At 37.0% G+C, this 25,793-nt stretch overlaps 1 protein-coding gene and 1 long non-coding RNA gene across 4 annotated transcripts in view; both read right to left on the bottom strand.

The window, feature by feature from the left end:
* The window catches only part of LOC143706822 (uncharacterized), a 458,129-nt gene that overhangs the window by 251,910 nt on the left and 180,426 nt on the right, over positions 1–25,793 (bottom strand). The gene's annotated exons all lie outside the window — the stretch shown is intronic.
* Positions 1–25,793, bottom strand: part of micall1a (MICAL-like 1a) — a 59,255-nt gene that overhangs the window by 3,085 nt on the left and 30,377 nt on the right. For 2 of the 3 annotated variants that reach the window (XM_077199057.1, XM_077199058.1), the window contains exons 8-15: positions 16,609–17,000; positions 9,605–9,972; positions 8,549–8,683; positions 8,324–8,450; positions 7,746–7,836; positions 499–572; positions 245–359; positions 50–96 (exon numbers count right to left, since the gene is read on the bottom strand). In XM_077199057.1, coding sequence (XP_077055172.1) covers positions 50–96; positions 245–359; positions 499–572; positions 7,746–7,836; positions 8,324–8,450; positions 8,549–8,683; positions 9,605–9,972; positions 16,609–17,000 — 1,349 coding nt within the window. The remainder of the gene's footprint in view (positions 1–49; positions 97–244; positions 360–498; positions 573–7,745; positions 7,837–8,323; positions 8,451–8,548; positions 8,684–9,604; positions 9,973–16,608; positions 17,001–25,793) is intronic. The other variant, XM_077199059.1, reaches the window with a different exon arrangement.

The raw sequence follows: 25,793 nt of genomic DNA, 5'->3' as shown, positions 1-25,793 counted from the left end.
TCAATGCAAGATGTGGTGTAAAGTCAGAGAAAAGTGAAATAACACTGACCTTTTTTCTTCAGCATAGCAGCTACTAGTTTGTCTTCCTCCTCCTCCCTAAATAAGAAATTACAAACTCCTCAAAAACAGCATGCAAACTTGATACAAATATATTTCTTTGATATGAAGAAACAGCTAAGAAACAAACAGCACAGATACTTAAGCTTAGGTTCTGAGTCAGAGTGCATGTTCATTGACCAATTACCTCTGTCTGTCCATATCTATGTTGTTAACAATCTGGTTCCTCTGCTCAATTATAGTGACAAGTTCTGCCATCAATTGCTTTTCCCTGTCTTTGTCTTCTGCCGTCCATTCTTTCTCTATCAGAGACATAAGCAGATGGTAGAGAGATAAAGTAGGGATAGAATAAAGAATGCAGTTAATAGGAGAAAGGAGGAGGAATTGCTCACAAGAAAAGGTCAATCAGTAAATTCTCACTGTTTTTGTGTTGTTTCATACCTGGCTTGTTAAGTAAACATCTAAGCTCATATTCCACATCGGCCTGCCTCTCCTCCAAGTTCTGCTGCTTAGCTCTGAAATCCAGACAGTGATCAGACACAGATTTATTCTTCTTTCATATTTAACTTTAACCCAACCTCAATTTCCAAGGTGTTACATATATTATTATTAATATATGTATTATTATCAGCCTCTGCCACAACGCCAGGGCCCACACCCTCCTCCATCTGCTCTGTGATCCAAAAATAACTGATACCAGCTCTCAGTGATATGTGTCGGGTACCCGCTATGATAACAGTAACTTTCTCAAATGTTTACAGAACAAGCGGGAACCCAGTTCCTGTATATTTCTCTATTTCTGTTATAATACATGATAGAAAGTCTAAGGTCTTCTCAAGCTGTACGGCAAACCTATCTAATCTGCTGCCAGTTACATCAAACTAAGACTGCTGTGGGAGAAAAAATGTATACTGGCAAGTTATCACTTTTAAACATCCGATCACTTAAATATTAATCACTTCTAGTAAATGACTTAACCACAAACAACCTAGATTTTATGCTTCTAAATGAAACTTGGCTAGAAGACAATTGCAGTGCAACAGTCCACAATGAAACAGCCCCTAACTTTACTTTTATGAGTGTCTGCATAGCGGGTAAGAGAGGTGGGGGTGTAGCTGCTCTATTTAAAGATGTCTATCAATGTAAGCAAGTATAATTTGGGAATTACCCGTCTTTTCAATATCTTGGCATTGTGTCAAAAGGTGCTCCGCATTTTACTTATCATTATTTACAAGCCTCCTCAATACTCTCCAGCCTTTGCTGAGGACTTCACAGAACTGTTATCAACAATTTCCTCAGAGTTTGACAGTTTTGCTATTGCTGGGGATTTTAATATTCACATAGATAATGCAGAAACCAATATGGCAAAATAAATCATAACTGTTTTAAATACTTTTGATCTGACTCAACATGTACATGGACTCACATCCAATCGTGGACACACTGATTTACTTATGAGTTAGGGTCTAAACATTTCATTGATTGTTATTAAGGATCTAAACATTTCATTGATTGTTATTAAGGACGTAGCACTGTCTGATAATTTCTGTATTTTCATTGATAAATTGATCTCTCCAACTATTGAAGCTAGGTCTGTGTCTGTCAAGAAGAGATGCTTAAATGAGAACACTGGTGTGCTATTTATGAAGGCCATATCTTTAACACCAAGCATATCTGCGGACTCTGTTGATTCTCTCCTTGAGTCCTTTAACTCAAAAGTACAGTGTAATTGAGGATATTGCTCCTGTGAAACTCAGGAAGAAGAGTGGCAGACAAAAAGCACCTTGGAGAAACTCAACAGCAGTAAAGCGGAGCGCATGTGGCGGAAGACAAAACTTGTATACCATTATAACATCTATAAAGACAGCCTTTCAATGTGGAACTAGGAAAAGATGGACAGACTTTCTTGTCAAATATTATAAACAGAAACAAAAATAACACGCACTCTTTTTGCTACAGTAGAGAGTCTAACAAACTAGGAAAAGATAGACAGACTTTCTTCTCAAATATTATAACCAGAAACAAAAATAACACACACTCTTTTTGCTACAGTAGAGAGTCTAACAAACCCCCCAAGCCAGATCCCCAGTGAAATGCTCTCAGACAGCAAATGCAGTGAGTTTGCTTCCTTTTTCTCAGAGAAAATCAATAAAATCAGAAAAGCGATCAGCATATCCTCGTGTGGCACTGAATAAGACAGATCAGACCACATCCTCAGAAAGTTACTATGTCTGATTTCGAAGAAATTAATGGTAAGATTTTGGGGGGGGAAACAGTACAGCACCTTAAAACATCAACCTGCGCATACTCCATAACATACTTCTTGTCAGGCTGGAAAACTGGGTTGGGCTTTCTGGGATATTCCTAAAATGGTTCAGGTCATACTTAGGAGGGAGAGGTTATTGTGTGATATAGTGACCATAAGTCTAAATGGACATTCATTACATGTGGAGTTCCTCAAGGCTCAATTCTTGTGCCACTCCTGTTCAACCTGTACATGCTCCTAATGAGCCAAATAATGAAAAAGAACCAAATTGCTTACCACAGCTATGCAGATGACACACAGATCTACTTGGCCCTATCGCCTAACGATTACTTCCCTATTGACTCCCTGTGCCAATGCATTGATGAAGTCAACAGTTGGATGTGACAAAACTTTCTTCAGTTAAACAAAGACAAAACTGAAATAATTGCGTTTGGAAACAAAGATGAAGTTCTCAAGGTAAACGCATACCTTGACGCTTAGGGGTCAAACTAAAAATCTAAAATCTAAAAATCAAGTCAGTAATTTGGGTGTGATTCTGGAGTCAGACCTTACTTTCAGTAGTCATGTCAAAGCAATAACTAAATCAGCATACTATCATCTCAAAAATAGGGCAAGAATTAGATGCTTTGTTTCCAGACAAGACTTGTTCATGCTTTCAACACCAGCAGGGTGGATTATTGTAATGGACTTCTCACTGGCCTTTCCAAAAAGACCATAAGACAGTTGCAGCTCATACAGAACGCTGCCGCCAGGATTCTGAGCAGAACCAGAAAATATGAACATATCACACCAGTCCTCAGGTCTTTACACTGGCTCCCAGTTACATTTAGGATTGATTTTAAAGTATTATTACTTGTGATATTGGTGATATTTAATGATATTGTTGCTCTTGTAAGCTTGCAGCAAAGATGACAAAATGTTTTGTTTTTAAAAAACAGTATGTTTATTACTATAACCAGATTATGTTTATGCACAAATAATAGCATGAAAATACTATAACAAAAACATAAGTAGGCCATTTGTAATTTAAAAACGTAAGCCTTGGAGTAGCCTATTAATTGGCCCAAGAAATGCAATAAAAATATCAGTATTCACACTGGTGTGTAGGGAAAAAATAATTAATATAGGCTATAACAAAATGACTGGTGTCTGGGACCTCGTTGAAACCCCATTTTTTGGTCAGCCAAGGGATAGTGAATAAAATTAGCTAATGTAATCTGATCGTTTGGCGCTCTAGCGATTAATAAACATGCGTTTATTAACAGAATAATGCGTTTTGCGGAAGAACATTGTAGCCGGTGAAGCTGTCGATTCTGTTCCCTACCGGAATTCCTGTTCCCCCTGACAACGCATGCGAAGCAGTTACAACAAACCTCAGCTGGATGTACAGAAAGCGAAAAAGGCCAAAGCATTGGCGCAACATTTAAATGTCTTGCTACACTGCAGCATAATAACATGGTTCTCACACTCCAGTAATATTTCTGTGAATTGATTGAATTAATCTTGCACCTGTTCCTAGGTTTTATATTATGTCTGAATATATTCAGTTGAATTTTGTCCATACAAATTGCCTTATCTGTCTGTGTTGACGTCCAAACTCAATGCCTCATATTATTGTCTTATTATTATTTATAAAGATTGCAAAACATCAGAGATGACAGGTTTATGATGTACAACTTTGTAAACAGTATACAAAATGTATTAACAATATGTTCAATGTCACCAAAATACACATGAGAAAAGAGTTCCTCGTATTATTGTCACAAGGGAAACACATTTTCAGGTGACACCTTTTATGTTCTCTGTATGAAATAAAAATAAATAAATACCCGTGCCACTTATACCCGGAGTGGCAGAAACTTTTGATGACACTGCAGATATTCTTTGGGTAACTATGGCTGAGCTAGGGTTGGGCGGTATTACGGTAATATCGTATACCGCGGGGTCTTAAAATAGCAACGGTATCAGTTTCAATACCGTCATTACCGGCACTTATATATAATATATAATATATTTTATTCAATGCCTAAAAATGCTTATGTAGTTGTCATCAAGTGACAGTGTGGAGGAGAAAGAGAGAGAGAGAGAAGGGAGAGGCGGTAAATACTGACGAGGCAATTTGTAAATGTTGCAATAAAAAAGGTGACCGCGAGAGATGGAAACACCTCTAACCTAATGTGGCATCGCCGAAACAACCACCCACTCACTGCTGCGACGATGCATTTTGCCCCGAGTTCATTAAATAAGCGCATTAGTTTATATTTGTTAAAATATTATAATGTTATTTTTTTACGTTGATAATGAAAACTGAACAGCACGAGTAAGATGGGATGCATCGGGAGTCAGACATTGACCACTTAATTAAGTTTCATTTTGTAAAAGGCCTTTCTTTAAAGTGAAATTCGTTTTGTATAAATTGTATCTTAATTTTAATAATTTTTTATCAACCAATAATAAATAAGAATCAAATATAGCAGACAACATAATCATGACATGATCGTGCGCTGGCGTGCCGCGGTCACTTGCATTGAAATCTCATCATAAATTAACCGAAACTCAGTGTATGTCTCACAGACATGACAGATAGGCCTATATCTAAATAAAGCTTGAAATTTCAACATTTCATTTTAACAATTTCATTGTTAACAAAACAATTCACAACGAAAAGAAATAGGCCACTCGCTGATTATTTAATCCATGATGTGCATTTCTCTCTATGCGCGTTCGGAAATGGCGATCATCAAATTAAACGAAACTATTCAAAACGAAAAGAAATAGGCTAGCCTACTCTCTGATATGTAATCCATGATGTGCATTGCTCTCTATCGTTCACTATGGAGATGGCGATTTGTCAATTTCTTTAAACGAAACAATTCTAAAGGAAAAGAAATATAGGCAGCATACTCTCTGATTAATCCATGATGTGCATTTCTCTCTATATAGGCGCGTTCACTACGGAGCTATCAATCGTCAATTTCTTTAAACGAAACAATTCAAAACGAAAAGAAAAAGGCTAGCCTATAGCTTCTGATTATGTAATCCATGATTTGCATTTCTCTCTATATATGCGCGTTCACTAGGAGATGGCGATCGTCAACTTAATCTTTGCAGCACTGACAGAAAAGTTGTATTAATAAAAATCAATGGACGCGTGTCACCGGATTTACAAATGCACTTCTTGCTTGTTGCTTTTTAATTTAATTTAAATTAATTAATAAAATGAATACAATTGTCATAATTAAAATAATTAAATATTATTAATTGTTCCATTTTTGCTCATTTATAAATAGTATTTATATCTACCACCCCCTCAGCACCTGGGTTAAAAAATTATTTGGCGCCACCATATTATAACGGCCCACGTATTAAAAATAGTCGAGTCTAAATAGGGCTCCGGCTAATATTACATTTAATGCCGTCAGCCGGGATCAGACACAACGTGCACGGGTTGGCCTTTTTTTTTTTTTTTTTTTTTTTTTTGCCCGATCTGGTATTCAGTTTCTGAACGGTGTAGGCAAAAGCCAACAGTTTGGTGACGCAGTCTGAGCCTTTGTCATAATTTTTAATTAGTCACGGTAATACCGTATACCCCGGTAAAATAGGGAGGCGGTTTGACGGTATCAAAATTTGGATACCGCCCAAGCCTAGGCTGAGCATTTTTGGTTGGTATAACATACACAAAGTAATTTGACCATTGCTTTAAAACCCTTTTTTTAATTGTTAGCCTACTTCTATTTATTTTTTATAGATTGCCTGTGATGACTGTGGGTGATGGTTCCATGTAAAGTGTGTTGGCAATCCATCCACGGAAGATGAATATAAATGTGTTTCTTGCAATGAATAACTACGTTATGAATCCATTGTTTTTGGAGTTTGTTTATTTTTCCCTTAATTTTTACTTTGGTTAAACCTACTCGAAAATCAGTCTTTCAAAACAAGCATTATTTATTTTATAAAATGTGACATTAAAAGCACCTGTGAAGTGATTGTGGTTCAAATAGCCCTGCGCTAGAGGCTTATCTGTACTAACTAAGGCCTTAATAAACGTTATATTGAAATCGGTAATACATTTTATATTTGAAAAGAAATAAGATGGAATGAATTGACAGATGGGAAAAACTCACTTTCACGTTTCGGAAAAAATACAATACTTTTTTAACCTTTTGGCTTCCCATACATCCAGTTGTGCTTCTTGCTCGTATTCTGTTCTGATGGTACGCAACTACGCATGACTTGTAGTATATTTGCTTAAAGGGAACATGAATTCCGGAAGGGAACAGAATCGGCTGCTTCACTGGAGCTACTTCTCTCTGTTTATGTCTATGACGAGGCACACAGGCACTGGGCTACACTGCAGCGGTACGACCCGAACCAGTGAAAATAGTCCCAATATAAACACTTATTATAGGTGTACCATAGTGACTCAGGATAAGACAAAAACACGGTTTGGGAAATGGATTCATGATGTACTCGCTTATTATATAAATTTAGTAAATTTTGAACACAAAAAAAGTTACAGACTTATGCTTTAGTGCTCACTGTTCAACACTTTTCAAAATATGACACAACCCCCCCAAAGAGCTCGCTGAGGCCCCCAGATCACAGATCACTCAGATCATTAGGATCACATCAGCTAGAAATACCAAGGGTTCACTCTAAGCATGGTGAGTCCGCTTTTAGCTAGTATGCCAGACGCAGCTGGAACCACCTTCCAGAAGAGATCAGATGTGCTCCTACAGTAGTCACATTCAAATCCAGACTCAAAACACATCTGTTTAGCTGTGTATTTACTGACTGAGTACTGTGCCACTGTACGTCCGACTGATTACATTGTATTTTATTTTACATCTCCTTTTTATTCTAAACTGAACTGAAATGGCACTGAGAATTGGGTAAGAGAGATGAAACCATGCTGATGGATGACACGTGTGCTGTAATCTATTAATAAGGCAACCAAAAAGAAAACACTCACTTACTGCTCCTGCACTGTGTGAATTAAGCCTTAAATGAAATGCCACTGAACAGACAACAGATACAGTGCTAAATATACACTGAAAGAACATTTGGGAGCATTTAAGTTTTTAAATAGAAGACAGTCTCTTAGCTAAAGAAAATTAAATAATACAGCCCAGTGCAAAAATAATTTAACTCATGTATTGAAACACAGAAAAAAAAATTCTCACCCTTCTCTCTAGGTCTAGTTGTGTGCATTTGTAGTGTTGTTAAAATAATTTTCCAGTTTATTTGTGTGATATGTTTATTATTCAATTATAAATGTAAGTTGAATATTGTTTTGCATCATACATTTTCATACATAAGGGTGGCAACACACTGAAAAAGTTTAAAAACCACTGGGCATGTTAATATAGCGTGTTGTTATTGATGTTGCATCAGACTAAATGAATGCCAATAGTGCACTTACGTGTAGACTAGCTCAGCCTCTCTCCGTACCAGTAGGTGTTTTTCATGAATTAGAGAAAACCAGTCAACAAGTAGATGTTCCTCCTCATCGTCTAAAATGAAAAAACAACAGAAAATAAAATTAAAAATGGAGCCAGAAATGGGACAATTTGCTTAGAACAGAGTGTATTTTAATGAAGATTAGCACAAGTTTGTAATTCTTAGTCTGGGGCTCAGTCACAGGATGATTAGCCTCTATAAACCACATTAAATGTCTGCTTCTCTGTTTAGATGATCTACAGGTAAGAAACCTTTAGATAACCTGGCTGAGTGCAGTTACAGTTCACAATATGAAAGATGGTAATGAGTGCACCGACAAAGAATTCAATAAAATGCCATTGATTATTTACTTTGTCAACTCTCTCAACTCGCAGATGTATCGCAAATATTGGAAGATTCGACGCATGTTACGTTTTCAAATACAAGTTATAAGCGAGCCAAACTCTTAGCGTGGAACACTACACAAACTTCACTGAGAACTGAGCCACTCTGGGACACTGAAAACACTGGATAGCATTCTGTAGCATGTGGTTCTCTTACCATTTGAACATTCTCGTAAGCTCTTCTCCAGATCCACCCCTCTCCGCTCCAGTTCATCCAATCGTTTCTCCAGGTCACTCATCTCAACATGGATGTCTTCTACTGGGATATACTCGTCTGACTGAACCTACCAAATATGATGACAGGACAAGTATTTATAAATTATATATGCCACAGTTATAGTTGTTATAGTGTCAAAACAAAAGGATGTCTCTTGTGCCTCACTTTGCGTTTAATGAGAGGAAATCCATGTCCGGGAGCAGGAGGTCGTGCAGGACGGGGCCCTTTTGGGGGTCTGGATACAAAAGAGCTGACAGAAGTGGTTGTCTTCCGATTAAATGGATTCTCTTTACATGTGCGCTGAAGATGACAGTGCGAGAGACCATGAAATAAAGATATTGAACAAAGGAAAGCTCCTGGATTCAAGAGAATTTCAAAGATGTGAAAACTTGCAATGAAATCTGACACACACCCTTGTTTTCTCCACTGCCCCATTACTTTTCAATGAAATATTTTTGACACTAAAAAGCAGTTACATTTTTCAGCAGTTAAAAAGTGTAATTACTGGCCAACACTTTAGCGAGTCACAACAAACAGGCAAATTACACTTCCTCTCTTAGCCACTGTATAAACAAACTGCATAAAATAATGCCATTTTAGCAAAATGTGTACTTTAGTCCAAATTATTGTGCTCCTTACAGTTCTACTGTGCTCCATCTATTTAACCCCCATGCCCCCACCGACGCTCATTCATCGAAGTCTGTAAAGTTTTACAAGACGCTTGTTGTCAATATGCAAAAATGGAAATACTTGCGGGACTTTCTAACATTTACAGATAGAATGTAAGTTATGCCAGAGGAAAACATGTGGCATTAAACAGCATTTTGCTTTAGTTTGAAGCACTTATAAATGTAAATTCTCATGTTTCGGAAATCTTGGATCATGTACCTTTCCGGCAGCAGCTCACTCTATGTCCTCCGCTATTTTCCATATGTGTTTTGTCCATAGAAATGGGTTATTTACTACTGGAAAGCAATGTGACTGGCTGATGTTTTTTGCGTGCAGACAGGACTAATCGATAATCAAATTTGTTATTATCGATAATAATCGACTTTATCAATTAGTTATTGCAGTCCTATATAATATAAAAATAGACAGTTAATTTAAAAAGAACTGTATTCGTGATCAAGAACGCTATGCTGTGTTTTGTTTCAAAAACATAATGTCTCGATTGATTCAAAACTTTTAAACAGCTGTGTACTTCTTGACAGTAAATCTAACCTTGCCTGGAGTGCTGGGTGTCTGTGAAGAGGGTGAAAGTTTTAACCCTGCAGAGGGGCGGGGTAGAGGTGGTCTCAGACTGCGACTGGTTTGTGGGGTGGCAGGTGCTGAGCTGGTATTGGTAGGTGGTGGTGGTGGTGGAGGAGAAATGTTTGGAGAACAGTGAGGCTGAAGCTCAGTTGATGGGGACAGAGCAGAAGTAGGAGTGTTGATTGATGGTTCAGATACACTCTTGGTGAACACATGGTCCTGTTGGTTAGCAACAGGTTGCTGGGGGACAGCACTGTAGTCTGAGGAAGAGGAGGAAAGGCTCTCTGTGCTCGGAGCTAGAGAAGAAGCAGGAGAGGAAGTCTGAGATGAAGGAAAAGCTAAAGAACAGCAGGAAAGAAACGATCCAGAAAAATAAATATATGACAGAAAAATACAGATGTCAGTAGTTAGACAACTACAATATCCTGTAACACAGTGGTTCTCAAATAGGGGGCAGAGCTCACCAAGGTCCTCAGTATTTTAAATTAATAATTATTAGTAGTACATAAAAAATATTCTAATTTCAAATTGAAATGCTATATTTCTGTGGGTTGCAATATAACTCTACTGTGACTTGCATGAAAACTGCATTAAAATATTTCCTATTTTTACCCCTCAATAACTATTGTTTTTAATTGAAGAACATGTTTTTTTTTTCAGGAATCACTAAATGAATAGTTGTTTGTTAATTTTAATTTATATTTACTACAGTTTTCTGTTAAAGGGATAGTTCACCCACAAATGAAAATTCTGTCATCATTTACTCACCATCAAGTTGTTTTAAACTTCCATTGTATTTTCTCCCCCCATACTATGGAAGTCAATGGGTCCCATCTACTATTTGGTTAGCCATATTCTTCTTTTATTTTCAGCAGAAGGAAGGAAGAAATTCATACAAGTTTGAAACAACTTGATGGTGAGTAAATGATGACAGAATTTTTATGCCTTATGCCTCTAATATATGTATATATATATATATGTATATATATATATATATATATATATATATATATATATATATATATATCAGGCTTGTGCACAATTCAGAATTGAATTGAGAATGACTCCTTAATTCCAATTCAATTCTTGAATTTGAATTGATGTCAAAAACAGGATCTAGAATTACAATGCGAATTTGAATTAAAGGAAGCAGAATTGCAATTCAATAACAATTCAAAGAAATTCAAATACATATTTTAAATTAAGTGTTTAACAATGAAGCTTTACAGTATATGTCAGATATAAATAACACTTTGTGTTATTTGATTAATTTAAAATGAAAATTGAAACAAAACTAATTAAACAACATTGAGGGTAATTTATTTCAAGTATTTTATCATTATCTATATTTTAGAACAAAATGTATACAGGGTTGAGTGACGTGTAATGCAATTATGTTATTTAATTACAAAATTAATGTAATTGTATTTATGTGTATTACTTTTAATGTGGGTAAAATGTGTTACTTTTATTGTATGTAAAATGTGTAATTCAATTAGTTACTAATCAAATTAAAAGGAAATTGCTTTGCATTGATAAAACAATCCAAATAAAATAACCCTAACCACATTAATTCCCGTAAATCCGTGTATCATTCGTTCAGTCGTTTTTTGATTTAATATTGAAGTAGAAAAATTAGAAAACCGTTCCTTTTTCGTTTTTCCATTTTTTCCAAAAAAACGAAAAACAAGAATTCAGCTTTATTATTCGTTTTCGTTCTGAGGTAGAAAAATGAATAAACAGCTTGAATATTCGATTTCTACACGTGGGAGGGAATGAAACGCCCCTTTCCTCTGATTTGTCAGCCGAAGATCAAACTGTGTCGTCATCAGTCCTTCCTCAGTTCCACACAGCAGAATAAGAGTCCTCCGCTGTTGATGATGTGCGGATTCTTAACTCGTTTATTGCAACTACATTTCATCTTTTTTCATCAAACAACCAGACTAATGAATGGCTCGACACAACCCGTACCGGGGAAGAGTAGACGGGGCTTTCTTCTGTAGACCAGCAGTTCTCAAGTGCCAGGGGGTCCGTGAATTAATTAGCTATTTACCTATTTTCCGAACTGTAAAGTCACGTTTTTTTTTTATATCATAAGCACGCTGTGCTTTATTCCTAAGTGATTTAGGCTTATATAATGCATTTTACTTCAGATAATCTAAATGTTGACTTTCAAAAGTAGGCTCGCCAAGAAGGCTATTCGCTGTATTTTGGTTTATTTTATGGTGTGCGCCAGAAAGATGTTCAATGAGACAGAGACGCGCTTAAGCAGCGCATCATGTTGTTTTCTTTATTTTTCAAAGGCATGACATTTTGTAGTCATTTTGAATGTACACAAAATAAAATATACATTTTACTGTTTCGAATGACAGAGTAGGCCTATTAAACTACAGAGTATTATTTCCCCAGCCGAGGAACAAATCCAAGTGATGGCGCCGGCGCATCGCTCTCACACAAAATATTATCAGTTCACTTCTGGCGTTACAAACTTGACACTGCAGTCTGTTCATTATTAAAATAAAACAGTCAACCAAACATATAAAAAGCTATTTTGCTCAATTTAATTGGTCTTTTGTACAATATAAAGGGATAAAATCATAACTTGCTGCTGTTCTTCCAAACTCATTTCCCTTGAAGATGCTGATTTAGCCTTTGTGTATATTAGGACTCGACTGAAGTACGAAGCCTTCTTTATAATTAATAGTTAGCATCCAAATGTTACATTGCAAATATGGAAACGTTGGACCGAATGAGAGATGCGCGAACCCAACGTCGGTACAGTTTCAGTTTTGATTCAAATAAATTTGTTTAGGCTTCGTGTTTAAAATAGGCTAAATGTTGTTTGTAATAATAGACTATTTGTATAGGCTACTATGTATATATTTTTTATTATATGTGGCTACATTTTTTTTTATTCTTGTTGTTTTCTGAATAGGCTACCATTCATTTAAAGATTTGACATAGGATACTGTAAGGGGAAGTAAAATACGCATAGCATGTTATTAATAGTGTTTATAATGTTCATTTTGTATTTTATTTACCGGTCTTTTACACTATTTCTGAATAGGCTAATAATAAAATGCGTTTTTTACAACGTGACGCGCGCGTGTTTTACTCTTAACATGACCCGGTGCCGCGCAGAAGCGCACATCCTTTAGATTATAGGCTAATCAATTTTAATAAAACAAGGCCTACATCATAAAACTCAGAAGAGTATGTATTTTAATATCTCTGTTGTTCTCTGTTCTCTGGTTGTTAGATAGTCATGCTCAATGACAGTTCATGCGTGAATGTTAGGCCTATTATGCTAGGCAATGATTTGTTCCTTTTAATATTAGTGTTTAAAATATTTAATATACAATTAATTATATCATTTTTTTAAACTTACTGGGCGAGGGCGACCATGCTAGCAGCCGTCATTTACTCTGCCATACCAACGTAGGTGAATTTATATCTACACAGAAGAAAGCCCCGTCTACTCTTCCCCGGTACGGGTTGTGTCGAGCCATTCATTAGTCTGGTTGTTTGATGAGAAAAAGATGAAATGCATCAGAAATGCAATACATCCTGTTAAGTGTCTATTTTTTTTGTGGGTACTCACAATAAAAACAAAGTGTTGTGCTTTTAGTCAAATAAAGAAAAATAAACATGATGCACGTTTTACATTCTCTCGTCAGTGAGGTCTGAAACGCGTCCGAAAAATGAACTGTAACTCTGTCAATACTAATGATACACGGATTCGTGTATCATTCGTTCAGTCGTGTTTTGATTTAATATTGAAAGTAGAACAATGAGAAAACAGTTCCTTTTTTGTTTTTTTGTTTTTTCCAAAGAAACGAATTCAGCTTGATTTTCGTTATTCGTTCTGAGGTAGAAAAATGAATAAACAGCTTGAATATTCGATTTCTACCCGTGGGCGAGAATGAAACGCCCCTTTCCTCTGATTTGTCAGCCGAAGATCAAACTGTGTCGTCATCAGTCCTTCCTCGGTATAGCGCACAGCAGAATAAGAGTCCTCCGCTGCTGATGATGTGCGGATTCTTAACTTGTTTATTGCAACTACATTTCATCTTTTTCTCATCAAACAACCAGACTAACGAATGGCTCGACACAACCCGTACCGGGGAAGAGCCTACAGGGCTTTCTTCTGTGTAGATATAGCCTAAATTCACCTACGTTGGTATGGCAGAGTAAATGATGGCTGCTAGCATGGTCGCCCTCGCCCAGTAAGTTTAAAAAAATTATATAATTAATTGTAAATTAAATATTTTAAACACTAATATTAAAAGGAAAGAATAATTCATTGCCTATAATAGGCCTAACTTCGTTCACGCATGAACTGTCATCAGCCTTAACAACTAGAGAACAGAGAACAACATGGATATTAAAATGCATACTCTTCTGAGTTTTATGACGTAGGCCTTGTGTTTTATTAAAATGTATTAACCTATAATCTAAAGGATGCGCGCTTGTGCGTGGGGCACCGGGTCATGCTAAAGCCCAATTTATACTTCTGCGTCGAACTTACGCCGTAGCTATGCCGTAGGCTGTGTGTAGCGCGCGGTACCTTCAGCGTACCCTGACGTGCACTTCTCCAAAAATGTAACAACGCGTCAATTCTACGCGGACGCAAGCGCTGTGATTAGTCTCGACGCCTCGACGCGTAGTCACAATTTTTTGGAGGTGCACGTCGAGCTACGGCGGAGGGGTTCGCGGAGACGCAGAGGGGTCTGCGGGGTACGCCGTCGATTCGACGCAGACGCATAAAATTGGGCTTAATTGCGCGTCAACGTGGACAAGGACGCAGAAGTATAAATGAAAACCAATGCGTAGTGTATAGCGTAGAGGCTCCGGCGTAGGTCCAACGCAGAAGTATAAATCAGCCTTTAGAGTAAAAAACACGCGCGCGTCACGTTGTAAAAAACACATTTTATTATTAGCCTATTCAGAAATAGTGTAAAAGAACGGTAAATAAAATACTAAATGAACATTATAAACACTATTAATAACATGCTATGCGTATTTTACTTCCCCTTACTGTTGCCTATGTCAAATCTTTAAATGAATGGTAGCCTATCCTATTAAGAAAACAACAAGAATAAAAAAAATGCAGCCAAGTATAATAAAAAATATACATAGTAGCCTACCAAAATAGCCTATTGTGCCCTTTATTACAAACAACATTTAGCCTATTTTAAACACGAAGCCTAAACACATTTATTTGAATCAAAACTGAAACTGTACCGACGTTGTGTTCGCACATCTCTCATTCGGCCCAACGTTTCCATATTTGCAATGTAACATTTGGATGCTAACTATTAATGTAAAGAAGGCTTCGTACTTCAGTCGAGTCCTAATATAGATGAATGCTACATCCGCACTTCAAGGGAAATGAGTTTGGAAGAACAGCAAGTTATGACTGACCGGCACAGTCTTTATATTGTACAAAAGACGAATAAAATTAGGCAGAATAATGTTTTATATGTTTGGTAGACTGTTTTATTTTAATAATGAACAGGCTGTGTGTCAAGTTTGTAATGCCAGAAGTGAACTGATAATATGTTGTGTAAGCGCGATGCGCTGGCGCCATCACTTGGATTTGTTCCTCGGCTGGGGAAATAACTTAATAGGCTACTCTGTCGTTTAATACTTTGTCATTCCAAACAGTAAAATGTATATTTTAATTTGTGTACATTCAAAATGATTACAAAATGTCTTGCCTTTGAAAAATAAAGAAAACAACACGATGCGGTGCTTAAGCGCGTCTCTGTCTCATTGAACATCTTTCTGGCGCACACCATAAAATAAACCAAAATACAGCGATCTGCCTTTTTGGCGCGCCTACTTTTGAAAGTCAACATTTAGATTATCTGAAGTAAAATGCATTATTTAAGCCTAAATCACTTAGGAATAAATCACAGCGTGCTTATGATAAAAAACGTGACTTTACAGTCCGGAAAATAGGGAAATAGCTAATTATTTCACTGACCCCCTGGCACTTGAGCACTGCTGTTGTACACAGAAGAAAGCCCTGTATAGGGTCTTCCCCGGTACGGGTTGTGTTGAGCCATTCGTTAGTCTGGTTGTTTGATGAGAAAAAGATGAAATGTAGTTGCAATAAACAAGTTAAGAATCCGCACATCATCAGCAGCGGAGGACTCTTATTCTGCTGTGCACTACCGAGGAAGGACTGATGACGACACAGTTTGATCTTCGGCTGACAAATCAGAGGAAAGGGGCGTTTCATTCTCGCCCACGTGTAGAAATCGAATATTCAAGCTGTTTATTAATTTTTCTACCTCAGAACGAAAAACGAAAATCAAGCTGAATTCTTGTTTTTCGTTTCTTTGGAAAAAATGAAAAAACAAAAAAGGAACTGTTTTCTCATTTTTCTACTTTCAATATTAAATCAAAACACGACTGAACGAATGATAGACGGATTATATTTAATAATGGGTTACTTCAGACAGTAAGCAATTACATTTCCAAAGTAACCTTACTAAGACTGAATGTATGTGACATTCATCACATTCCTTCTGTTTTGTGACTGTGTGGAATTTCTTTGAATTGCCATGAATTTAATTCCACTTCCTGTCATTCCAATTCAAATTCAAATTCATCTTCCTGTGGGGAGGAGTCAATTCAATTCAAATTCCAATTCAAGAATTGAACGCAGGCCAATTCTGAAATTCTGAATTTTGCACAAGCCTGATATATATATATATATATATATATATATATATATATATATATATATATATAATTTTTTTTCTTTTTTTAAACAAGCAGCTTTGTCATACTTAAAGCAGAAATAGCATAAGCCTATTTTTGGGACAATGGGGAACCACTGTCGTAACATCACCTGACCATGACAAGCATGGCAAAGTGTTTAGTTTAGTAAACATTGATACAATTAAAATGCAGTCTTCCCCGTAAAGCAAAATGTATGGTGTCAGACACTGTAAACAACTAACCTGATGTAGAAGAATTTGGAGCTCTGGGTGCAGGTCGCTTCTTTCTTCTGTCACTTACGGGACTTTCTGAAGGGGCAGGACTTTGTCTTTTTGTGTCCCCACCTGCGGCTTCAGCAGCCTGAGTGATGCCATACCAGGGATGACTAGCCACTACAGGACCAGGGGGATCTTCAGGACCCGTTTCTGGCTCCTCTTCCATCTCATTATCAAAGGGATTTGGAGGAGTGGATGGTCTGGATCCCTTCTCCTTTCGAGAAGGAGATGAACCAGTGCAGGAAGGTAGGGCCATACCTGTGGGTGGGCGAGGTGCTGGTTTCTTCTTTGTTTCTGATTGCACCAGTGCCAGCCAGGGTGGGTTTTTTGGTTTAGGAGTGTCACTTGCCTTGTTAGAGCTGGGAAAGGAATGCATTACAACTGAATGAAAATCACTCAGGATATCAGAAAGTTCTTTTAATGATTCTAATGCTCACCAATGCTGCATGTATTTGATCAAACAAACAGTAAAAACAGTAATATTGTAAAATTTAATTACAATTTAAAATAAGTATTAGTAGTTTTAATATATTTTAAAATATAATTCATTCCTGTGATAGCAAAGCTGAATTTTTGAACATCATTACTCCAGTCTTCAGTGTTACATGATCCTTCAGAAATTATTCTAATACACTGATTTAGTGCTCAAGAAATATTTCTTATTAATATCAATGTTGAAAACATTGCTACTTAACATTTTTGTGGAAACTGTGATGCACTGCCATTCAAAATTGTTAGAGATAAGAAAGAAATTAATACTTTTATTCAGCAAGGATGCATTACATTGATCAAATATGACAGTAAAGACAGTATGATTTCTATTTAAAATATGTGATTGAGACCCAAGCAGTCACAAGGAGAATCATACCAGGCATGCATTTAAAGGTTGTTCCAAAAGAAGTTTTACTTTAATACTTTAAAGGCAAGAAAAGTGCAAAAGGTCCATGCAACAGTGGATAAGAGCAAAAATAAAAACAAAGGTTTTACAGTCTAAAAACTAGCACTGGTGAGGTACTAAACCTAACACCAACTTCTCTCAGTAACTGTTGGAGACCAAAGTTTCTTATGCTCAAGCAGCATTAACAACCTTTGCATTAAGCTCCAAACCACTCTCTCTTGGAACATACCATTTTAAAATTAACTCTTGTCTCTATACATTTCAGCAAGTTCCCTCAATTATAGTTAAGACAAAGAGTTTAAAAAGAATCAATAAATACAACATACAGGCAAGAGAAAAACAAATATTGTCATTTGCAGAATTGATATTTCCTAAATTAGTTCAAATTAGCATTTCACCACCTCCCAGGGTGTGCACATACCTTGTAAAAAACGCACATGAAGATTTATAACATGCATTACATGAATTCAGCTTGATTTTTCGTTTTTCGTTCTGAGGTAGAAAAATTAATAAATAGCTTGAATATTCGATTTCTACACGTGGGCGGGAATGAAACGCCCCTTTCCTCTGATTTGTCAGCCGAAGATCAAACTGTTCAGTCATCAGTTCTTCCAGAGAACTTTCACTCGCAGTAAACTTACGGCTTCTGAACTGGTTGCAGTTCCACTCTGGTTCCATATGAGGGCACTCACAGGATGAGTGCAGAATGAATGGAGGTCAATGGAGCTATACCCCTCAAAATCCACTTTTCTCAGGATATAATTTTTTGTCTAGTAATTTGAATGTTGTATTCAAAAGGAGATGCAAAGAAATTAATCATTGCTGGGTGTTAGATTTTTTAGAGTCACTTATTTGCTTTAAAAAGTCTTTTAAAATGTCAATGACGTCATACACATTGTGCGGCCAGAGATACTGCTTTACGGCAATCCTTCAGTCACTTATTGCTTTCGCGCTCTGCACTGTCTTTTCTCTCGAGGCATCGACAAACACAGCTGACACAGGTAAATACACGTGCTAGAAGAGTTTTGTTTTGTTGTTTTAAAAGACCACGCCAAAAATACACACACACATTCTGGTCCCTCTTCGGATGCCACGATGCCATCAAGCGGTATCTCTGGACGTAATCAGTCCTTCACTGACCAATCAGCGTTCATTAGCAGAATGCTAGCGTGTAATGGGCAACAACAATTCAACCTGTAAGACATCCAAAGGACATAAGTACTCGTTCATTCAACTTCCGACCTATAACCCATGTTGAACTTGCAAAACCCACAATCAAATCTGTGATTTCTCAATGGCAATCGGGTGAAAGAGACAAATTTAGCCGTATAGCTCCATAGACTCCATTCATTTTGCACTCAGGGCGATCGCCCCCCAGTGGAACTCTGGTGGAACTACAACCAAAATTCGGTACAATAGGGCTTAATAGGGAGTGAACAGGCTCTCCATAGACGGTTCTGGTTCTTCCCTGGTTCTTCGCAAGCGGCAACATTCTAATAAGAGCTGCACGATTATGACAAAAATCACAATTTACATTGAATATATATAGGCATATTATAATACATGTTTACACAAAAATTGTTAACACACACAAGTACTGTCCCCCTTTAGTTAACATACACATAAATTGTAAGAATGACTCATAGTAAAGACTAGAAAAAAATTAGGACTATGCTAAAGCAATTAAATAGCAGTCCCAAACTAGTTTTTTTTAATAAAATGTTGATATGAGCCACCACAGTCATTTAATAATATAAAAAATAACACAAAGTGAAAATAAAATGGCATTTTTGGGTTATGGAAACGACAGTTACCATAGTAAATACACAATACTAACAAGAACTGTTGAAAGAATGAAAATCATACCTGCATGCAAATCCTTCTCAGCTAACACGTGATTTATTGGTATTTTACTTTTATTTCGTGACTTAATAATTTACATTGTAATGACGTTGCATGCACGTAGTTTCTTTTGCAGTTTATACAGTGAAGCGATACACAGCGCGCGCCGCTGCATTTGCGCATGCAATTGAAGAGTGCGCGCTACAAGCACAGTATAACGGCTGACAGGACAGTAAAGTCCGTTTTTCTGAGGTGAAAGACTTTTTATTTCCTGTACACTTTCTTCACTGCCTGGAATTTCCTATTGTGCTGGGTTTTCTGAAGTAGTCGTGATTCGCCTCTCATAACATAATTAGGCTCTAAACACAGACACGCAGAGTGGATTTTCTTTTGTAATCACGATTTTGAACGATTACGTAATCGTGGCATCCGTAATCGTAATCGCAATTAGAAATTCGATTAATTGTGCAGCCCTAATTCTAATATAGGAAATGAAGGCTACCCGCAAGTGCGAAAAACTGCAATACATCGAAAATCCGCTAGGGGCAGGTCCCACAAGGGAACAAATGTCCATAGACCCCATGTTAAAGGGATACTCCACTTTTTTGGGAAATAGGCTCATTTTACAACTCCCCCAGAGTTAAACTGTTGAGTTTTACCGTTTTTGAATCCATTCAGCCGATCTACGGTTCTGGCGGTACCACTTTTAGCATAGCTTAGCATACATGTGGACAAGTGGACAAGACCATTAGCATTTCTCAAAAAAAAAATGACCAAAGTGTTTCGATATTTTTCCTATTTAAAACTTGACTCTTCTGTAGTTAGATTGTGCACTAAGGCCGACGGAAAATGTAAAGTTGCGATTTTCTAGGCTGATATGGCTAGGAACTATACTCTCATTCCTGCGTAATAATCAAGAAACTTTACTGCTGTACCATGAGTGCAGCTCGCGTAATGATATGACAAAGCACCTGAAAATAGGCTACCTTCCGTCAACTGTGCTGCGTCATATCATTACGCCTGCTGCACTCATGGTACGGCAGTAAAGTTTCTTGATTATCCCAATAAAAAAAAAAATCAACCTCTATGAATTTCAATTTTAACCATCACAGTCTGTAATACATATAAAAATGTACACAAAATAGAATGTAGTCGTTAAGATTTTAATCTGGAACATGTTTATTTTTTATGTTTTTCGTGTCACCTTAAAACGTGTCCTTACCGCAACGTTACAATAACGTTCATTTTATACATTTTTCTTTAGTAATTTCTATTAAAAAATATATATATTTAAAATAGCTTTTTCAAATTTGATGCAGTTTTGTAAATACTGATATAAAAAAATTATATACAAAATAGGGAATTTCATGTTTTTTCTATGCCATTTGAAAATTTTATAGTAACCTTAGATGTCAATTGTTTCCATACACACAAAAGATAACATATTTAACTTTTTATGGCAGATGTTCCAATTTCAATGAATTAATCATCTCAGCTTAAGTGTAAAAATTAGTGATCGACCGATGTATCGGTTTACCGATATTTTTCCCGATATTTAAGCATTTTCCCATAATCGGGAATCGGTTTTGTAATATCGGATTTTCCGATAAACGGCACCATCTTGTGGCCGTTTTGAGAATTCCACCATTGCAGCCCGCGTCTGAGGAGATCAGTCAACAACAACTCTGTGCACAGGTAAAGTATATGTTCTACTAGCTTTGCTTTAATTATTCAACTTTATTTAACATAACAGACATGCATGCAGAAATGAGATTTGAGACATAAATGCCTGATATAGTTTATTTATGCAGCTTGGTTCTAAAAAATTGAGACGAACTCATTGAGCCACGTAGCGTAATCCGTCATGTCCTTCCCCAATAAAGAGTTAACTTTACATTAATTAAATAAAACAGACATGAATGAGTGCATGTTGAAAATAAAAGCGCTGAATTTAATTCTCTATCTGTTGTATTTGCTCACCATTAGTCTCGAAAAAAAAGTTCGTTCATATTGCTGAGCACTCACTGGGTTGATGATCAGGAATGTTCAAGCACGGCCACTGAATGAAATTTTTGACAAGATTATCTTGTTTAAACAACCTAGATTATATTATCATTTACTACATAGCAATTATTTCGCTAATACACATCTAAATATACCGCTTTGTGGAAATTAATTATTTATTATCTGCACGCGCGATCGCGGTTGAGTAACGTATAGCCTAATGTTATAGTTGTAGGGTATGGACCAATCAGACACATACTATTTATTCATTATATACAAAGGTTTATGAAACTCCTCACACAGCCCAAATGAACAAACACAAGTGAAAGAAACAGTGTCATGTTACAGGGCATGATAAGGAGATTTTACGACCTCCGAGGAATGTGGCCACATACTCAAGAGAGAGACTATGAAACAGAAACCCTCTTTAAAACAGACTTTGCTGCGTTAATCATAGACTAACTGATCTATAAATGAACATGCATAAAACTGTGAAAGAAACAGTGTAAATGGTTTACTGTCTCGTGTACTATTAGGTATATATTATGGTATGTATCCTGGTATACAACCAACTAACGATCAATGTAACCTCACCTGTATAATGCCTCCTACCTAAATAATCCTCATTTAATGACTCACACTTTGATGTACATCACCTTCTTCTAGAATGCAGTGTGGATGTGTTATAGCTATTTTAGCATTAATGAAGGTATAATCATATTATGGGACAAAGATCCGTAAATCAACTAAGAGCCACTTTCCCTCTCAGACATGTCCCCTTTCTGATTGGTCGAGTTCAACCCTTAGGGGAGGATCTTCTCCAGGCCTTATTAGAGACAGTCCACATGTGACCTCTCTCTCTTAGTTCTTTCATCCAGCCGGAACACTGTTCTGGTGTTACTGGGGAACCCCCTCCCCCTCTGTGATGACTCTCTCACAAAGAACCAAGGACAATCTCAAGAGTTTAGGAACAAAGACTCCAACCAACAACGACTCCAATCACCCATCCTTCCGACTTCCTCACTTCTCCTGGGTGCTCGGCGTGGCCTCAACAGAGTCCCAGGCCTTCACCAAACCAGTCATGCGTTCCTGGAGAAAGAGAACGCTCAACCAACTTCCACTTGACACTGCCGTAACCATCAACGACTCCAATTTTCAACAACTTCAAGAATTGTTCCCATTACAAATGCAAGTATTTAATTCAATGAAATGTGAAAATGAAATTCTGATGGTTCTTCTCATAGACCCTCTTCCGGTTTCCAATTTCATCCTATCACTAACCTATTTATGTATTCATGTGTGTATGTTGTTTAGTTTATTTATATTCATATAAATATCTATATTTAGTTAATATAGCACTTTTATACATCCGCTCACTTAAAAATAAATCACTTTTAGTCAACGACTTAATAACCACATACAACCTGGATTTTATGTTGCTAAATGAAACTTGGCTAGAAGAAAGTTGCAGTGCAACAGTCCTCAATGAAACAGCCCCTCCTAACTTTACTTTTATGAGTGTCTGCAGAGCTGTCAGAAGAGGCGGAGGTTTAGCTGCTCTTTATAAAGATGTCTATCAATGTAAGCAAATATCATTTGGGAATTACCCGTCTTTCGAATATCTGGGTATTGTGTTAAAAGGTGCTCCACGCATTTTACTTATCATTGTTTACAGGCCTCCAAAATACTCTCCAGCTTTTGCTGAGAACTTAACAGAACTGTTATCAACAATTTCCTCAGAGTTTGACTGCTTTGCCATTGCTGGAGATTTTAACATTCACATAGATAATGCAGAAAACAATATGGCAAAAGAAATCAAAACTGTTTTAAAAACTTTTGATCTGACTCAGCATGTACATGGAGCCACACATAATCGTGGACACACTCTAGATTTACTTATCAGTAAGGGTCTAAACATTTCATCAATTGTTATTAAGGATGTAGCACTGTCTGATCATTTTTGTATTTTCTTTGATATATTGATCTCTCCTGCCATTGAAGCTAGATCTGTGTCTGTCAAGAAGAGATGCTTAAATGAGAACACTAGTGTACTATTTATGAAGGCTATATCTTTAACACCAAGCATATCTGCTGACTCTGTTGATTTTCTCCTTGATTCTTTTAACTCAAAAGTTAAGAGTGTAATTGATGATATTGCTCCTGTGAAAGTCAGGAAGAAGAGTGGCAGACAAAAAGCACCTTGGAGAAACTCAACAGCAGTGCAAAATATGAAAAGACAATGCAGAAAAGCAGAGCGCATGTGGCGGAAGACAAAACTTGTAGTCCATTATAACATCTACAAAGACAGCATCCATGCTTTCAATAAGGAACTAAGCAAAGCTAGACAGACTTTTTTCTCGAATATTATAAACAGCAATATAAACAACACGCGCACTCTTTTTGCTACTGTAGAGAGACTGACAAACCCCCCAAGCCAGATTCCCAGTGAAATGCTCTCAGTGAGAAAGTGCAGTGAGTTTGCTTCTTTCTTCTCTGAGAAAATCAATAATATCAGAAAGGTGATCAGCTCATCCTTGAGTTGCGCTGGGGTCAGGCAGATCAGACAACAGCACGAGAAAGTAGCCACTATGTCTGATTTCGAAGAAATTGATGGCAAAATTTTGGAAAAAACCGTACAGCAACTAAAAACATCAACCTGCGCCCTTGATGCACTTCCCACATCTTTTTTCAAAAATGTGTTACACAGCTTAGAAGCAGATCTCCTAGAAGTGGTAAATGCCTCACTTCTCTCTGGGAGTTTTCCGACCTCCCTGAAAACTGCTGTTGTCAAGCCCCTCCTGAAAAAGAGCAATCTGGATAAGTCCATATTAAACAACTATAGACCGATCTCAAATCTTTCTTTCATAGGCAAGATCATTGAAAAAGTTGTCTTCAATCAGCTGAACAAATTCTTAAGCTCGAATGGATACTTTGACCATTTTCAATCTGGTTTCCGACCGCACCACAGTACAGAGACCGCGCTCATAAAGATAATAAATGATATTCGCTTAAATACTGATACAGGCAAATTATCAGTGCTGGTACTACTCGACCTCAGTGCTGCATTTGACACTGTCGATCACAAAATACTTCTTGACAGGCTGGAAAACTGGGTCGGGATTTCTGGGATAGTCCTAAAATGGTTCAGGTCATACTTAGGAGGCAGAGGTTATTATGTGAGTATAGGAGACCATAAGTCTGAGTGGACATCCATGACATGCGGAGTCCCTCAAGGCTCAATTCTTGCGCCACTCCTATTCAACCTGTACATGCTCCCAATGAGCCAAATAATGAGAAAGAACCAAATCGCTTACCATAGCTATGCAGACGACACACAGCTCTACTTATCCCTATCGCCTAACGATTACAGCCCCATTGACTCCCTTTGCCAATGCATTGATGAAGTAAACAATTGGATGTGCCAAAACTTTCTTCAGTTAAACAAAGACAAAACTGAAGTCATTGCGTTTGGAAACAAAGATGAAGTTCTCAAGGTGAACGCATACCTACAGTCTTTGTTTCCAGTCAAGACTTAGAAAAACTTGTGCATGCTTTCATCACCAGTAGGGTGGATTATTGTAATGGACTTCTCACTGGCCTTCCCAAAAAGACCATAAGACAGTTGCAGCTCATACAGAACGCTGCTGCTAGGATTCTGAGCAGAACCAGAAAATATGAACACATCACACTAGTCCTCAGGTCTTTACACTGGCTGCCAGTTACATTTAGGATTGATTTTAAAGTATTATTACTGGTATATAAATCATTCAATGGCCTAGGACCTCAATACATTGCAGATATGCTCAGTGAATATAAACCCAACAGATCACTCAGATCATTAGGATCACATCGGCTAGAAATACCAAGGGTTCACTCTAAGCATGGCGAGTCTGCTTTTAGCTACTATGCCAGCCGCAGCTGGAACCAGCTTCCAGAAGAGATCAGATGTGCTCCTACAGTAGTCACATTCAAATCCAGACTCAAAACACATCTGTTTAACTGTGCATTTACTGAATGAGCACTGTGCCACTGTTCGTCCGACTGTTTGCACTGTATTTTATTTTATGTTTTAATTATTCTGATTTCTGTATTTTATCTTTTATTCTAAACTGTTTTAATTATTCTGATTTCTTTTGATTATTTTAATTTCTTCTATGTAAAGCACTTTGAATTACCATTGTGTATGAAATGTGCTATATAAATAAACTTGCCTTGCCTTGCCTTGCCTAATAAAACTTGTACATAATATGTATTTGGTTCTGTTTTGTTTGCAATACAAGTCACTTTACGATCACGGTTTTTGCTACTGGCTCAAAGTACTGTACAGGCGAAGAAATAATTATTCTTCGGTGGCCATGGAAGATACCCTTTATTAGAATAAATTAATAATCAAAAGAGTTCGTTGGAA

Source organism: Siphateles boraxobius, unplaced genomic scaffold (assembly GCF_051911475.1).
Source record: "Siphateles boraxobius isolate OS27281-9 unplaced genomic scaffold, OSU_SipBor_1 41, whole genome shotgun sequence".
Lineage (NCBI taxonomy): Eukaryota > Metazoa > Chordata > Actinopteri > Cypriniformes > Leuciscidae > Siphateles > Siphateles boraxobius.
This window is presented reverse-complemented; position numbering and strand designations above follow the sequence as displayed.